Source organism: Callithrix jacchus, chromosome 13 (assembly GCF_049354715.1).
Source record: "Callithrix jacchus isolate 240 chromosome 13, calJac240_pri, whole genome shotgun sequence".
In the NCBI taxonomy this organism is placed as follows: domain Eukaryota; kingdom Metazoa; phylum Chordata; class Mammalia; order Primates; family Cebidae; genus Callithrix; species Callithrix jacchus.
In genome coordinates this window covers 63824483-63842872 of record NC_133514.1, presented here as the reverse complement: position 1 = coordinate 63842872, position 18390 = coordinate 63824483, and the positions used below count along the sequence as shown (strand labels likewise).

Below are 18390 nucleotides of genomic sequence, written 5' to 3'. Positions count from 1 at the left end.
CAAGTGGGGATTGGGATTGGGGATGTTGTTAAAAAATATACAGTCTCCCCCCACAACTGGGAGGCGTATGAACAAATACATATGAGTGAAACTGCTGGGTCATAAAGGGATGTATATATTCAGTTTTAGTATGTTTTACCAAAGTTTCAAAAACGGAGGTACCAAATCGTACTTTCATTACTATTATATGTGTTTTTCATTTGTTCCACATCCATACCCAAGGGTTTAATCCAAGTTTAGCCAGTGGATTTAGAAGCATACATATATGAAAGCATATGTTATAAACATATTTTATTTCACCATGGATAAGGATTGTGGCCTACAAAACTTTTGGTTTTTGGAAATTTGAGTTTGTCTTTTTGATCTGATGTATGATTGAATATTTCATAGGGGCTAGAAAAGTCAAAATGTCCTCTTTTTGTAGGTGTAGAAGTACAGTAGATATTAGTTTAATTTTATTATATTCAGATTTTCTATATCATTACATTTTATTTATTGACTTGACAGCGATAAGGAAAGATTCTCGGTACCTTTGACTATAAAACCTCTTGTATATCTGTCAGTTTCTCCTTTTATTTTCTATGCTTTTCTTTATAAGCTTCAGTGTTAATGTTATTTGGCTTATTAGATGGTTTTACATTAATTAGGAATTACATTTTATTGCTATAATATGGGAAGTGTTTTTGGATATTAAATTACATGTGACTTTCCTATTCTTAGTTACAAAAAAAAATTGAGAATTCATTAGTGTATCTTTGCCATAAATATAGAAATAGTTACATGTTCATGTTACCCTATAACAGGAAGTAAAATTCAGTAGCAGCAGCAATTATATAGCTAATTACATACCCAAGTGATGTTCTGGGATATGTCTGCTATATTAGTACTTAATTTTAATTTCAAAATGTCTTTTAAAAAGTTGCTAAAATGTCTTAACAGGGAAATTTGATGATTTTCAGGTTTTTAAAAGTGAACACACATAATTCAGGCATTATTGTGAATTGTGTATTGAAAAATTAAGAAAATGTGTTTAGTCAGTAGTTTCTGAAAGATGTAAACAAATGAAAAAAAGAAATACAAAACCCTTCGATTGAATACAATTTAACACAATACTTTCTGTGACTTAACATAAGCATAGGGGTTTTGCTTTTTAAATTGAGATATAATTCACATCTAGTGAAATGCACATATCTTAAGTGTTTGGTTTGATCAGTTTTGACAAGTGCAAATTCTCTGTAATCCATTTGCTTATCAAAGAACATTTCTGTCATCTCAGAAAATTTCTTGTATGTGCATTTTCTCTGTTAATCCTTATCCTCCCCACCCCCTTCCAGCAACTACTGATCTCATATTAGTTTGCACATTCTGAAACATAAAATAAATGGAATCTTACAGGTTGTGCTTTTCTTTTGTTTTAGCTTGTTTCACTCGGTATCTAGTTTGAAGATCCATTCATAGTATTGATTATATCAGTAATTCTGATTGCTCTACATCCTTGCCAATATTGGGTGATATTAATTTTTAAATTTTTAAATTTTAATTACTCTAGTGGGTGTATAGTATGTATGCATAGTTTAATCATAGTGCATATGCAGTCTTCCTCCCACCTCAATGTTTGATATTAACTGAATGATAATTTCTGAGCATTTGTCCTAAGACATTATATGAGTAATGACTATGGTTTGAGTATTTCCTTTGCATGGCCAGTTTGTTGTACTGTTGTAATTAAATGAGTATCATAAAGCTAAAAGCAAATTTAGAAATCATTTAATAGAAGCTTTTCAGTTGACAGATGAGCAAACTGACCTAAACACTTAAGTGAATTTAATGATACACAGCAAGCTAATGCTGAATGTAGGTGTCGGATTTTTGATTTAATGTTTTTGATCTAATGCTTATTCCAAGTTATTTCAGAGATTATTTTATTTTCTTTGTAATTAGTGGATAGTTTTGTTTCACAGTACTTTTAGAAAGTGTTTGTTTTAGCTGGGTGCAGTGGCTCATGACTGTAATCCCAGCATTTTGGGAGGCTGAGGTGGGTGAGTCATCTGAGGTCAGGAGTTCAAGACCAGCCTGGCCAACATGATGAAAACCCGTCTCTACTAGAAATACAAAAATTAGCTGGGCCTGATGGCGGGCACCTGTAATACCAGCTACTCAGGAGGCTGAGGCGGGAGAATTGCTTGAATCCAGGAGGTGGTGGTTGCATTGAGTCGAGATCATGCCGTTGAACTCTAGCTTGGGCAACAAGAGTGAAACTCTGTCTCAAGAAAAGAAAAATAAATAAGTAAAATATTTGTTTTATATGAGTTTGACAAAGGGAAAGAGCTTAAAGTAGGCTTCATCTCAATTCCCTTTTCAGCATTCCTTTTCTCTTGATATAATGTAAGACCAGAAGAGAAGAAAAGGAAAAGTGGGAACAACTCTGAGGAACTTGGAGTTGAGGGTGTCCTTTTAACTGCTTTCTTCCCATTTGAGTTTTAGAATGAATTGAATTCTGTTATTTAATTCTGCTTTAATGTTCCTAGGTATGCAGGTGCCTTGAGAGCTTCAGGGGAAATGGCTTCGGCGCAGTATATTACCGCAGGTTTGTATACTAAATACACTACTTTTGGATAGGAATTAGACATTATATTTTTCACTCACAATTCTTTGCAGTTTATAGAATGTCTTTTGTAAAACATCACCTCATTAAGCTTGGAGTTTACGTTATACTTACGTTAAACAACTTGGTATTTATTTTATCCAGATTATAAACCAGTGATGTCTGTCCTTTGTGAACCATAATCTTTGGATTTTTTAGATTAAATTATAATTTTGGCTTCAGGTTCGATTTGTATAATATATCTTTGGGGTTGACTTTAGGGATAACCAGAGATGGGTTTTATCACAATTCATGTATCTTTATAAAAGAGTCTTAATGGGTATTGGTGTAAAGAAGTGATGTGTATGAGGAGAAATAGAAATCTTAAAGGATAGAAATAACTGTTTTTTTATTGCATAAGAGAATGTCCACCTAACTTTGGACATTTTAATACTGTTAAATCTTTGGGCTAGGTCAGTAGGGTTTTACAGCCATGCCTTTTGTAACTCTCTTTAACAGTTTTATTGATATAGTGTACACGTCGTAAAATCTGCCCATTTAAAGTGTATAATTTATTTTGTTTTATTTAATTTGCAGAGTTGTGCAAATGTCACTAAAATGTTAATTTTAGAACATTATTATACTAAAAAGCAACTTCATAACATCCAGTAGTAGCCTCCTTTCCCATTTCTAGCCCTACCGAAACATTTATCTGTGTTCTTTCTCTAGATTTGCCTACTCTGGACTTTTGTTCTAAATGGAATTAAGTAATTCCATTATTTTGTAGTCTTTTGTGACTGGTATCTTTGACTTAGTATAATGTTTTCAAAATTCATCCACATTTTAGCACCTATCAGTCATTCTTTTTTATTGCTAAGTAAGAGACCTTTTTATGGACATGCCACGTATCATTTATCCATATTGGTGGAATATTTGGGTTGTTTCCACTTTTTGACTATTACAAATACTGCTGGCATTCGTGTACAAGTCTTGGTGTGGACAAATGCTTTCATTTCTCTTGGATATATATCTAGGAGTGGAATTAATTGCTGGGTCGTATGGTTACTATGTTTAACCTTCTGAAGATGCTGCACCATTTTACATTTCCCCCAGGGTATCAGGGTATGAGGGTTCTGATTTCTCTATGTCCTTACTAGAACTTAGTTATTGTATGTCTTTTTGACTATAGCTATCCTAGAGGTATGAAGTGTTACCTCATTGTTGTCATTAATTTTTAACAGTTTTCTTTGTGTCATTTGCAGTTAGATTTTGCTTTAATCTTTTTCTTGAAGTAGAGTTATTTGTTGAAAATAAAGTTTTTAGTAAGAAAATGTGATCATTTATATCTACTTCATTTGTTTGCTTATTTAAGAATAATTCAGAACTTCAGCAGCTTCTCTAGCATCATATATGGGGCTAATAGTATTCGTGCGATGAAAAATACTGTTCTTTTTACCTTTTTGCTTCTTGACTTTTTAACTTTTTGTTTTGAAATACATTTAAATTTATAGAAAAGTTGTAAGAATTCATGAGTTACTTTTAGTCGCATTTTGTTTCTCATTTCTCTGTTTTCATGTAATTTTTTTTTCTGAACCATTTTAGAATAAGGTGTTAGACATCAGGTGTTTTATTCCTGAATACTTCAGTATGTATTTCTTAACAGTAAGGACATTCATAACCACAAGACAATTCTTAATTTTCACAATCTGGACTGGGTGTGGTGGCTCATGCCTATAATCCCAGCACTTTGGGAGGCTGAGGCGGGTGTATCACTTGAAACTAGGGGTTTGAGACCAGCCTGGCCCACATGTTGAAACCCTGTCTCTACTAAAAATACAAAAATTAGCCAGGCATAGTAAAGCATGTCTATAATCTTAGGTACTCAGGAGGCTGAGGCACGAGAATCACTTGAACCTGGGAGGCGGAGGTTACAGTGAGCTGAGATTGTGCCACTGCACTCCAGCCTGGGCAACAGAGTGAGATACTGTCTCAAAAAACGAATAAACTTTTTTTTCAGAATTTGGGAGTTTCACACAGTACTCTAAAATAGTCTTTATTCAGATGTTGCCACCTGTTCCAATATTATCCATTAAGAGGATTTTCATTCCTGCTTCAGGTTTCAATTTAGGATCCCACTTATATTTAGTTGTTATGTCTTACTAGTCCCTTCTAATCTAGATTTCTTCTTGACCTTTTTCTGTCAAAGTAATGAAATACTTTTGAGATGCTCTATTGATGGTATATACTAGATCTTAAGTCATCTGTTTTTTTGAGTGGTGTGTAAAGTATTATTAAAATGTAGGCTTTTATTTAAAAAAATAATTAGCTTGGTAGTGATGCGCAAATTTCAGCCTTCCCTCCAAAAATATTTCTTAAACATTGTGCTCAGTTTTGTTATTCAGGGACATTTTATTGAGCCCCTGCATTGTGCTAAGATGCTGTAGTGTTTGGTGGGTTCAGTCTGTATAATGATGATAGATGACATTTCATATCTTGGGTATTAATAAAACATACAAGTTGAGATAAGCTAGAATAAGAGTTTTGTTGTACATGAAGCCAGGGCAAGGTATAGTCACTAGGAAGTCAGTAGAGGATAAATGGTTCGAACTCCAAGAGAACAGCTGAGTCCATGACTGTGAGATTCATGCTGGTGAGAGGGGTAAGTGGAAAGAAGGTTTTCTGAAAAAGGTACATTATTAATAGTTTTGGTTCGTAGCTGTCAGTAGAGTCAGCTGTTTAAGGACCCAGATTTCAATCTCTAGCAATTGAGTCGATGGGAACCAATTGTTTAAAGGGAGGTAATTTGGGAGAGGTGACCTGCTGTCCTGATTGTGGCAGAGTAGCAGAACAATAAATTAAGCCTGTTTGGTTCCTAGACAGAGGTCATGTGTTCTCTGTACTGAATTAAAACACCATGCTTTGTTTGGGAAGACAAAGGTTGGCAAGAAGAAGGAGCGAGGCAGGGCTCAAAAGTTGTTTATAGCTAGTGATTGCTTTGTAAGGTCTTCTGGTGAGTGTTCTAAGATTTAAAAATGATTTTTTTTTTCTTATTGGGAGTCCAACAATTGTCAAAGAGTAGATACGCTTAAAAATATTTAAGTGGTCAGGCGTGGTGGTTCATGCCTGTAATCCCAGCACTTTGGGAGGCTGAGATGGGCAGATCACAAGGTCAGGAGTTCGAGACCAGCCTGGCCAACATAGTAAACCCCATCTCTACTAAAAAAATTTAAAAATTAGCTGGGCTTGGTGGCATGCACCTGTAATTCCAGCTACTTGGGAGGCCGAGGCAGAAGGAGAATTGCTTGAACCTGGGAGGCAGAGGTTGCAGTGAGCCGAAATTGTGCCACTGCACATTCCAGCCTGGGTGGCAGAGCAAGACTCTATTTCAAAAAGAAAAATTTAAGCAGGTTTTTGTTTGTATTAATTAAAATTAATTTATAGCAGCATGTATTAAATATGTGACTTGTTTTACTAAGGCAGTGTTTGCTTTGTTTTTAAGCCCTTAGAGATTTGTTTGATTCCATGGATAAAACTTCTTCCAGTATTCCACCTATTATTCTACTGCAGTTTTTGCACATGGCTTTCCCCCAGTTTGCTGAGAAGGGCGAACAAGGACAGTATCTTCAACAGGTAATTAGGTCAAGGTATTTTTCATTCTGTAAATGTAAAACTTAGATTTTCTACATTTACCATACTTATTGGGACATATTTTGAAATGTAAACATCAGTCTTCTCTAGTTCATGCCACCGCTGTCTCTTGCCTGGAGCTGCACAGTAGTCTGACTGATCATCTGGCTTCTGCCTTTTCCCCTTTGCAGTTTCTCTACACAGCCCCCATTGTCCTTTTTAAAATGAAGATAGGATTATGTTGGCCCCTTGTTCAGTACTCCCTAGTGATTTTCTACTGTAGACCTAAATCCTCTAGCCTCTAGCCTTCTCTCTGAGTTTGTTACTACCACTCTGCCCCTTGCTTGCCTCTCTCCAGCCGCCCTGGCTTCCTTGCTCTTCCTTAAACCCTTCAAGTGTCCTCTTCCTGCAGAGCCTTTGCTTTTGTTCCTTTGGCTGTCAAATAAGTGCAAGACCTGCTCCCTCACCTTCTTCAGGTCTCATGACTCCAAGGCCAAAGCCTCAGGCTTTCCCTGCCTCTTTATTGAAATAGCACACTTCCCTTCCCCTGATCACTTACTGTTTCCATCCTGCTTTTTTCCCCCTTCATAACGCTTATCTTTTCCTGAATTTTATATTTTCACTGCTATTATGTTGAGTATCTAGTATAGTGTTTAGCACAAATTGGAGCTCAGCAGATGTCTGTTGAATGAATAAGCTATTCTAGAATTCTTTATTTTTTGGAATATCATATATCTAATTTGGCTTAATATTTTTAAACAAAGAAACAGCTTTCTTGCCTGGGAGATAGTAATTATTTTGGAAGGATTTTGTAGATCATTAACTTCCAGGATTACTTACTGTGTCCTTTTTTTACATTACAGGATGCTAATGAATGTTGGATACAAATGATGCGAGTATTGCAACAGAAATTGGAAGCCATAGAGGATGATTCTGTTAAAGAGGTAATTGAAATATATTTTTGACTTTAGACTTTCATTATACCTTGATTTTTTGTTTGTATGTTTGTTTTCCCTTCAAAGGCTTAAAATAAGTTCATCTTAATAGGTGGATGTGTATTTAAATAGCTTAGATGCTCAATCTGTAGTCAGAATTTGGAAACTTGCATACGACATTTAAATTTAATGTATTATTTATTAAACTGAATTCATTGATGAGTTTTGGTAATTTTTTTGAACAGAAGGATTTTACAGTAAGGACTACATTTTAAAAGCTTAAATATATATTACTAAACTGGATTGTGTGGAAGAAAATATACATTAATGTTTATATAAAGTAAAGCTGAAATTTTTATTTTGTTTTAATTTTTGCAGACAGATTCTTCATCTGCATCAGCAGCTACACCTTCTAAAAAGAAAAGCTTAATTGATCAGTTCTTCGGTGTTGAGTTTGAAACTACGTATCCTTATGAGCCAAGATTTGTATAGACTATAGTTATACCTTACTAGAATTAGCATAAATAACATCATTGACTGTTTGGTGTGGTGGTAGGGGAGAAGAAAAATTCTTCAGATTTGCTTTTGTCACCCAGGCTGGAGTGCAGTGGTGCGATTTCGACTCACTGCAACCTCGACTCGCTTGGTTCTCCTACCTCTGCCTCCTGGATCCAAACAATTCTCCTACCTTAGCCTCCCAAGTAGCTGGGATTATAGGTGCACACCACCACACCTGGCTGATTTTTGTGTTTTTAGTAGAAAAAGCGTTTTACCATGTTGGCCAGGCTGGTCTCAAACTCCTGACCTCATGTGATCCACCCATCTTGGCCTCCAAAAATGCTGGGATTACAGGTGTGAGCCACTGCACCTGGCCCTTCAGAGGGGTTTGTTGTTGTTTGTTTGTTTGTTTTTGAAACAGAGTTTTGCTCTTGTTGCCCAGGCTGGAGTGCAGTGGTGCTCTCTTGGCTCACTGCAACTTCCACCTCCTGGGTTTCAAACAGTTCTCCTGCCTTAGTCCCCCAAGTAGCTGGGATCACAGGCACATGCTGGGTAATTTTTGTATTTTTAGTAGAAACGGATTTCACCATGTTGGCCAGGCTGATCTTGAACTCCTGACCTCAGGTGATCCACCACTTGGACCTCTCAAAATGCTGGGATTACAGGTGTGAGCCACTGGGTCCGGCCATTCAGAGGTTTATTTTTTGTTTGTTTTGAGACAGAGTTTCACACTTGTTGCCCAGGCTGGAGTGCAATGGTGTGATCTCTGCTCACTGCAACCTCTGCCTCCTGGGTTCAAGAGATTCTCCTGCTTCAGCCTCCCGAGTAGCGGAATTACAGGCATCCACCACCACTCCCAACTAATTTTTTGTCTTTTTAATAGAGACTGGGTTTCACCATATTGGCCAGGCTCATCTGGAACTCCAGACCTCAGATGATCCACCTGCCTCGGCCTCCTAGATTGCTGGGATTATAGGCATGAGCCACCACACTTGGCCTAGAGGTTTTTATACCTAAAAAAGTATAATAATGGAAATTAGGAATTTGGAAAAATATACGCATTGGAGTGATCTTGAAGGATAATAGGATATTCGTTATGTTTTGATTCATATAATTATTTTAAATAAATTTTTTGAAGGATATTTATTTTTTTCTAAGAACATCTTTTGCAGAGTCTACCTCATTTTTATTTACCTTATAAAGAATTAATTTCTTATATGTCAAGGTGACTGGTAATAATAACGTTTAAAATAAAAAAAAATTAATTTTTAAATTGTATGAAATGTGTGTACCAACTATATATGTGAGATTGAACCAGTTAATAAAACATGAATCAGGCAAGTACTGTTTTCTAGGTCATGGTTAGAAAAACTTAGAAAAAATATGTGTTTATGTACCTTTGGGCTACTAAGACCATTATAAGATGATTCTAAATACCAGCTTATATTTGTTTAGAGCTTATTGCAGTTTATCTTTTAATACACATTCATTACTCATTGTTGTTTATAGAATTGTTGGTAGCCAAATGAGCATTTCTTAAGTATGTTGAAATGAATCTTTATTGGGAGACTAAAATATTTTAAATGCCAATGAATGATACTGTTAATTTTAATGGCATTAGGATAATTAATTATAATCAAGACTATATAACAAATTGAATACGTGTTGGCATATTCCTTATCTTAGTTTACAAAGCATGAAATGTACCGAATCTGAAGAAGAAGAAGTCACCAAAGGAAAGGAAAATCAGCTTCAACTTAGCTGTTTTATCAATCAGGAAGTCAAGTACCTTTTTACAGGACTTAAATTGGTAAGAACAATCACAGTCAATCTCACTGTGAATGAGCTACGGTCATTATTCGCTGAGCTTTAATGGTCATTTGTAGACATGTGCAGAGCAGCATGCATTTTGAGTTACCTGATACACACAGTTGAAGCTGAGGTCAAACAAGTACTCAGTCTTCTTGTTTCAGCTTGGTAAACAAATACCATTTTAGCAGAAATCTTAGCGCATTTTTTTTTCTGCTTTTTGTTGGTGATTTTACTGTTTAAGATGACCCCCAAGCATAGGGCTGAGTGCTGTCTCTTGTTTCTAAGTCTGGGCAGGCTGTGATGTACTTTACTGAGAAAATACACATTTTAGAGAAGCTTCAGTTGGGCCTGAGTTGTGCTGTTGGCTGTGAGTTCTGTTAATGAATCAACACAGTATGTGAAATAAGATGTGAAACAGATGTGTTTCACGGTGTGTGAAATAAGATGTGTTTCTGTGTGAAACAGAAACACACGGAAAACAAGGTTGTATATGTATTGGTTGATGAAAATGTTGTGACCAAAGGCTGGTGGGAATCTAATCCTATTATTTCCCCTAGAAGCAGTGATTCAGTATTCACTGATTAAGTGCTTGTGGTGACTTTTTGAACATAATTACTGTGACTAACAAAATCAACTGTGTAGTCAGAAATCAAACAAACGTCAACCAGCTTTTCATTTCATAGACAAAAGCAGTACTGACATGGTTGCATATGCTAACAAATATTGGGACATTTCACTTTTTAACCACGGGATGTTCCTGCTGCATTCACACTGTGAAGAAGCACCTAGTGCTTTGTGCTGCACCTTGCTTTATTTTAAAGCACTCAAGAAATGTTCGTTGAATAATTTACATGTTTGTTAAGATTTACTTTTTCCTTTGAGATAGTTGTTTTCATAGGCCTTGTAACTTAGTTGAACTATTAACTTTAAGGAAAGTTACTTAATCTAAGCTTCTGTTTTCTTACATGAAAAGGAGAATAACTATAGGGTTGTTTGTGGGTTTGTGCTCTTAACCATTAAGGGTGATCATATAATGTATTGTCTACTCAGGACACTTTGGTGGAGAGTGATTGAGGGTATGTTAGTAATTATGCACTGTAAACTGGGATTGTCCTCTGCAAATCAGGGCATGTAGTTGTTCTCCCATTGCACTGTCTTGCAGTTGAGGCCCTGGAATTTAAGTAACCTATTTGGCTTTTGGCAGAGCCAGAACTAGAACTTGCTTCTCTCATTATTCAATTAGTGCTGCTTTTCCATTGCCATACTAAGGAATATGCATACTCACATAAAATGTCAGCTTCTACACTGCTAATAAGCCCATGGATAAAACATACGGTTTTGCTTGCTGACTTATGAATTTGGTATGCTTTGGGGATATGTATATCTCTTGAAGGATCTCCCCATTTGAACTGATGTCTTTTAATAGTTTTCAAATTGCAGTTCATGTGCTTCCACTTTTCAAAAGCACTGATAATTAGGATTGTTTATTTTAAAAGTTAGCTTCTTCCAAAACACAGTTGTATGAAAAATAAATACATAAATAGAAGCCATTGCAACATCTAAATATTTGAAGAAGGGCCTGGAGGGCAGAAGTTTAAAAAATTTTGGTTGATCCTTTTCACTATCTCCTCCATCCATGATCAATAAGGAGAAGTCTTGAAGGAAGAAAAGTAAAAAATGATGTGGCATTGGAATAGGTCTTTTGTGCAGAGGCCGAGTTTGGGTAGAGAGGGGTGGGTTGATAAACACTGAAGTGGGGCATGGATTTATATGGATAAGATGATTTGTTATCTGGGGGTTTTGATCTATGGTTTGAGGTAAGGCTGGCAAGGGGAAGGGTTGGTAAATGGACATAAGAGAGACTGAGTCATGCTCTGTCTTGTGATACTGAGGGGAGATTTTTGAGGTGGCCTGGTTATGAACATAGTGACTTTTAAGAGAAATATATTTAAAAACACACAAAACGGCCTGGTGTGGTGGCTCACACCTGTAATCCCAGCACTTTGGGAGGCCAAGGTGGGCAGATCACCGGAGTTCAGGAGTTCAAGACCAGCCTGACCAACATGAAGAAACTCCGTCTCTACTAAAAATACAAAATTATTCAGGCATGGTGGTGCATCCCTGTAATCCCAGCTACTCAAGATACTGAGGCAGGAGAATCACTTGAACCTGGGAGGTGGAGGTTGCGGTGAGCTGAGATCGCACCATTGCACTCCAGCCTGGGCAACAAGAACGAAATTCCGTCTCACAAAACAACAACAGCAACAACAAAAACACACAAAACTAGTTAATCCCCAGGAGTACAGTCATGTAAGGCATGATGTACGAGTTTCAGGATATACTAAAAAATGAAGTCTAAATGTTAATTGGAGACTGTGGAGTGGAAGGCTTTGGCAGGGACTCTCCAGAATGGTATTTTCTTCACAATTTTGTAAAAGTATAGGAGAATTGAACATACCTAGAAGGTCTAAATGATAGTGCATTGGTGATAATATTAAGATTTCACCAGATATATTTTCTTGAAAAACATGTATTCCAATAATGTATTTATTTCCTTTGTAACTTTAGATGTTTTATCATCATTTGTTCTGATAATTTTTAATTTGGCTCAGTTTCTCTGTTGCTTTGCTACTGAATAAACTTGGTTAAATGTTAAAAAGCTACTCCACAGTGATTCCTTTTGTAATCTAATTAGTAATTTTAAAAAATCAGACATTAAAAATTATTATAGAAATGTAACATCCTTAAATATTACCAGTAGGTTATTTTAATTCTAATTTCTTTTTTGTTTATAGTCTTAAAGCAGAGCGCATAAGTAGTGCTAATTTTTTGCATAACATTAGAAAGAGTAGTGAATGTGTGTTACATGTAGAGTATATGCCAAATATTTTACCAGGTTTTCTACATGTACTGACTGTAATTCTAACAATAGCACTATAGCATAGATTACCACTGCCACCTTTACCAAATGATGCCTGGAGGGATTACCTTTCCCATTGTTACATGGGTCTAAGAAGTGAAAGGTTATCATTCTGGTTAAGATATATGCAGTGGCTTAAAGACTTTCCCCCATCTGTTAGATTAACAGAGGTTTTCTGTGTTACGACTTTTTTTCAAATTTAACTATAATTGATTGGTCCTGAATGGGTTTTATACATAAAACATAAAGAACAAGAGTTTCCTGTATTCTCTTAATTTTCCTGTAGAGTGAATATTCTGATAATCCATAAATAGGAATGACAAAGCTCTGTTATAAAATTCTCTGAATATAAGCATCATTTGGGCCATTACTGAAAAACTTCAAACAGTATTTACACTCAGAGGAGTCCACAGCAGCGTAAATTATTTGATGCCTTATAATAATTGAACAGTATCTAAAAGTCTTCCCATATTGTCATCAAATTATTTCTCAGGGGTATAAATCCATTGATGTACTATAAATTGCCAATTAAGTAGTGCTAGTTTTAAAAAGGCTTAGTGGTGTGATTCTATATTGCAGAAATAAAAATTAAAAAATTGTTTTTGAGATGGAATCTCGCTTTGTCACCAGGCTGGAGTGCAATGGCGATATCTCAGCTCACTGTAACTTCTGCCTCCCAGGTTCAAGCAATTCTCCTCCCTCAGCCACCTGAGTTGCTGGGACTACAGGCGCACACCACCATGCCCAACTAATTTTGGTATTTTTCGTAGAGACAGGTTTCACCATGTTGGCCAGGCTGGTCTCAAAACTCCTGACCTCAAGCAATCCATTCTCTTCTGTCTCCCGAAGTGCTGGGATTACAGGTGTGAGCTACTACTCATGGCCAATAAAAGTTTTTGGACTAATAATGTTTGGTCTTCTGTTACGTTCTTTTTTAGCGACTTCAGGAAGAAATCACCAAACAGTCTCCAACATTGCAAAGAAATGCCTTGTACATCAAATCTGTAAGTTATACAATCCTTTTGAAATCAAATTCTGCTTCAATGAAAGATTATCGTTAATTAATTTTATCCAGTCTTAATTTTTATCACCAAAGATTAAAACTTATATGTTATTTTGATGTAATGGGATTTCTTTCCATTTTCTCTCCTCAGTCCAAGATCAGCCGGCTTCCTGCTTACTTGACCATTCAGATGGTTCGATTTTTTTATAAAGAGAAGGAATCTGTGAATGCCAAAGTTCTTAAGGTTAGTAATGAACTTTGCTGTTTAAGAAATATAATTCTTTGAAGGTAATTGCTAACTTATAATTGCTTTCTTTATTCCTTTAGGAATAGTTAAGCTTTCTTGGAAATATTTAGGGGAGTTATTAATATTAGACAAGTGATTCTTAACTAAGAACATATGTTAGAATTATCTGTTGTCTTTTTTAATTGTACATAATGCCTGGCTTCTCCCTCACCCCCAAATATCTGGTTAAGTCTTTGGTGGGGCCTAGGGTATTATGTTTTTCAAAAGGTTCACCTATAATTCTGAGGGTTCTCCTGCACTCCCCAGAAATAGTGCCCTAGACCACATCCTCATCTTTAGGGTTACTGATTTGGTAAGTTTGGGGATGGCAGTGAGGTAGGGAGTGTTAACACTCTACACTGTAGGTGGTTTGTTTCTTTCAGGTGAAAGGAGAGAGAGTTAAATCACTGGTGCCCAAAGAATGCTAAAATTGTAATCCCTTGATTTAGGATCCAGCCTCAGAATTTATTTTTGTTGAGCTGTAGCTCTGCTACATCTCCATAGAGTCCTGGCAGGGGCCTATCATGTTAGCCTCTTGAGCTGAAATTCTTAGTACATTTTCCAGTATACTTAGTGTTGTATGAGAATGTTAAATGTAGTTTAAGTATCTAGTGGTGTATTATAAGCTATTGAACTATGCCACTATTATTTCTATGTAAAGTTGTATTTCAAATTAAAAACAAACAAACAAACATAAGTTTATTCCAGTTTGGGAGATCCGTTATTTTCTCAGCAGCTATCTAATATTTCTGAAACATAAGGTATTCTGTCAGGTAAATTTTGGTACTTCGTCTGTGGTTAGTTTTGTGGGTTAGAGTATTTAATGGAAAAACATGTTTTGAAAATTTCTCACCTTAAAAAAGTTAGAACCAGATCATTCTTGAAAATAGACACTCTTAAGAGGTTTTCAACTGCAGATTTCCAAATGATTTTCACAGATTTTGTTTTCAACTGTATTTGAATTATGAAAGAATTACTTCAAATGTGTGATACTTTATAAAAGTGTTTATACATGTTTTTTGTTTGTTTGTATATAGGATGTTAAATTTCCTCTTATGTTGGATATGTATGAACTGTGTACACCAGAACTTCAGGAGAAAATGGTGTCTTTTCGATCCAAATTCAAGGATCTAGAAGATAAAAAAGTGAATCAGCCAAATACAGTAGGTTCTTACTGCTGACTTTCTACTCTTAATATCTTAATCTCCCATCAGTGCTCAGCAATTACTCTTTTTTTTTCCCTGCTTTATTTTTCCTTCGGAACTATATTTGTATAATATTAATAAAAATGGCTGAGTCTCTATTACAATTAGCAGGTATACACCTCCTACGTATATTGGTGCAGGTCTTTAAAGTTTTGTATGTGTTTTATTTTATTCCCCCCCCCCTTTTTTTTTGAGACAGGGTCTCCCATTGTCACCTAGGCTCACTGCAGTCTCGACCTCCCTGGTTCAAATGATCGTCCTACCTCAGCCTCCCAAGTAGCTGGAACCACAGGCATGTGCCACTATGCCCAGCTATTTTTTTTTTATTTTTGGTAGAGACAGGGTTTTGCCATGTTGCTCAGGCTGGTCTTGAACTCCTGAGCTCAGGTGATCTGCCTGCGTTGGCCTCTGAAAGTGCTGGAGATAGGCTTGAGTCACTACGCCTGGCCTTTAGGTGTATCTTAGCATGAGAAACAGGAACTCTACTTAGAATAAATGAGTCCTTTGTGGTAGAATAAGCTTAATATTTTCTTTGTCCCCATAATCTGTAGCTCATATTCCTTTTATACTTATCTCCTCAAAGTACTTCACATAAAATCTTACCTAGTGTTTTCAGTATGTGTTATTTTTCTTCTAAGGTATAGAGTTATCCCCATTTTGAGATGGAATTGGAGGTATAGAACATTGGTTCATTTATGTCTACCATGACAACTACACCGTATCTTTTAATAGGTGCTGCTGATATGCCCGTAACTACTAAAATCATAACCATAGCAACTTTGTATTTAATAACGTATATTATTTTAGGTTCTGATACGATACAGCTGAATTATATCTTGAATTCTTCAGAATGAAAAAGATTTCCTGCTAAAAATAAGTTTTTAAGTTAAACTCTCCAGATTATTTGTATGTATATGTTAAAAGCAATTTAAAAAATTAAACTTTATTTTGAGATAATTGTAGAGTTATGTGTAATTATAAGAAATATTTCAGAGATCCTGAGTACATTTTCCCTTGTGCTAACATCTTGCAAAAGTATAATACAATATCACAACAAGGATATTGACCTTGATACAGTCAAAATTTCAGTCAGTAAATTTCCATCACCACAAAGATCTTTCATAATTGCCACAGGGCCATTTCTCTTCTGCCTTACCCCTTCCTTAATTCTTGGCAACTACCAACCCATTCATTTCTATAATTTTGTTATTTCAAGAAAGTTGGCCAGGCATGGTGGCTTATGCTTGTAATTCCAGCACTTCGGGAATCTGAGGCAGGAGGATTGCTTTAGGCCAAGAGTTTGATACTGTCCTCTGTCTCTAGGCAACATTAGAGAAACCCTATCTCTACCAAGTCTGAAAATAGAAAAATTAGCTGGATGTGGTGGCATACACCAGAAGTCCCAGTACTTGGGAGGCTGAGATGGAAGGATCACTTGAGGCTAAGAGTTAAATGCTGTAATGAGCCATGATTGTGCCACAGCACTCCAACCTGTATAACAAAGCAAGACCCTGTTTCTAAAAAAAAAAAATTATACAAATGAAATAAAAACTCTTCTACTTTTTAATATAACCTTTTTCACTCAGCTTAATTCTCTGGAGTTTCTTCCAGGTTGTTGTGCATGTTAGTCACTCCTTCCATTTCATTGCTGATCAGTATTCCCTGGTGTGAATATAACGCAATCTACTTCACCATTCACCTATTGAATAACATCTGGATTGTTTCTAGTTTTTGTCTGTGAATAAACCTGCTGTAAACATTCATGTACAGGTTTTAATGTAAACATAAATTTCATTTCTCTGGAATGAATGCCTAGGAATGCAATGGCTAGATTGCATGGTAGTTGCATGTTTAGTTTTTGAAGAAACTGCCAAATATTTTCTAGAGTGGCTATACTGTTTATATTTCCACCAGCAAGGTGTGACTGATTCACTTTCTCTGCATTCTCACCAGCATTTGCTGTTGTCACTGTTTTTCATTTCAGCCTGTGGATAGGTTTATAGTGATGCTGTGTTTGCCTTGCACTTCCCTACTGGCTGATGAAGTTGAGCATGTCTTCATGTGTTTATTTGCTGTCTGAATATCCTCTTTTGTGAAATGCTTCATCTTGTCTTCTCCCTGTTTTCTAATTGGCTTGTTTTTTTACTCTTGAATTTTGAGAGTTCTCCATATTCTAGACCTTTGTTGGATATGTGGTTTGTAAATATTTTCTCCTAGTCTATAGCTTTTGTTTTCATCCTTTTAACCTAGGGTCTTTTGCAGAGGAAAGGTTTTTTTAAAAAATTTTTTATGAAATCCAATGTATTTTTTTCTTTGGTTGCTTGTGCTTTTGGTGTCATATCTAAGAAAGCATTGCCAGGCTTGGTGTGGTGGCTCTCACCTGTAATCCCAGCACTTTGGGAGGCCAAGGCAGGCATATCACTTGAGGTCAGGGGTTTGAGACCAGCGTGGCCAACATGGTGAAACCCTGTCTTTAGTAAAAATACAAAAAATTAGCTGGGTGTAATGGTGTGCACCTATAATTCCAGCTACTTAGGCAGGATAATTGCTTGAACTTGGGAGGCAGAGGTTGTAGTGAGCTGAGATGATGCCACTGCACTTTAGTCTGGGCAACAAAGCAAGACTCCATCTCAAAAAACAAACAAACAAACAAAAACCATTGCCTAGTCCAAGGCCACAGAGATTTATGCATACGTGTTTTTTACTGAGAGTTTTGTGGTTTTAGTTCTTTCATTTAGGTCTTTGATCCATTGAGGGTTAACTTTTTATATAGTGTGAGGTGTGGGTTCAGACTCATTCTTTTGCATATGAATAGTCAGTTTTCTTAACACTGTTTTTTAAGAAGACTGTTCTTTGCCCATCAAATGGTCTTGGAACCTTTGTAGAGATTAATTTGACCCTCTATACGTATGAGTGTATTTCTAGACTATTAATTTTATTCCATTGGTCTGTGTTTGTCCTAATGCTAATACCACACTGTCTTGATTACTGTAGTTTTCTAATAAGGCTTGAAATTGTGAAGTATCAATCTTCACTTTTGTTCTTCTTTTTGCAAGTTGTTTTAGCTATTCTGAATCCCTTGCATTTCCATGTATATTTTAGGATCAGCTTGTCTATTTCTTCAAAAAAGATTGACAGGGATTACATTGAATCTATGGATTAATTAATAAGTATTGCCATCTTAATAGTATTAAGCCTAATCTTAGCAATTTGGGAGACCAAGGTGGGCAGATTGCTTGAGTCCAGGAGTTTGAGACCAGCCTGGGCAACATGGCGAAACCCTGTCTCTACAAAAAATACAAAAATTAGCCAGGCGTGGTGGTGCGTGCCTGTAGTCCCAGCTATTCAGGAGGCTAAGGTGGGAGGGAGGATCACTTGAGCATGGGAAGCAGAGGTCATAGTGAGCCAAAATGGTACCACTGCACTCCATCCAGCCTGGGTGACTGAGTAAGACTCTGTCTCAAAAAAAAAAAAAAAGTAATAAGTCTTACAGTCCATAAACTTCATTTGTCTTTCTGTG

At 36.2% G+C, this 18390-nt stretch overlaps 1 protein-coding gene across 2 annotated transcripts in view; it reads left to right on the top strand.

The window, feature by feature from the left end:
• USP14 (ubiquitin specific peptidase 14) overlaps positions 1-18390 on the top strand; it is a 54756-nt gene that overhangs the window by 31427 nt on the left and 4939 nt on the right. For both annotated transcript variants that reach the window (XM_003734626.6, XM_002757109.6), the window contains 8 exons: positions 2529-2587; positions 6084-6214; positions 7075-7155; positions 7525-7610; positions 9340-9454; positions 13315-13380; positions 13531-13623; positions 14703-14828. In XM_003734626.6, the coding sequence (XP_003734674.1) occupies positions 2529-2587; positions 6084-6214; positions 7075-7155; positions 7525-7610; positions 9340-9454; positions 13315-13380; positions 13531-13623; positions 14703-14828 (757 nt within the window). The remainder of the gene's footprint in view (positions 1-2528; positions 2588-6083; positions 6215-7074; positions 7156-7524; positions 7611-9339; positions 9455-13314; positions 13381-13530; positions 13624-14702; positions 14829-18390) is intronic.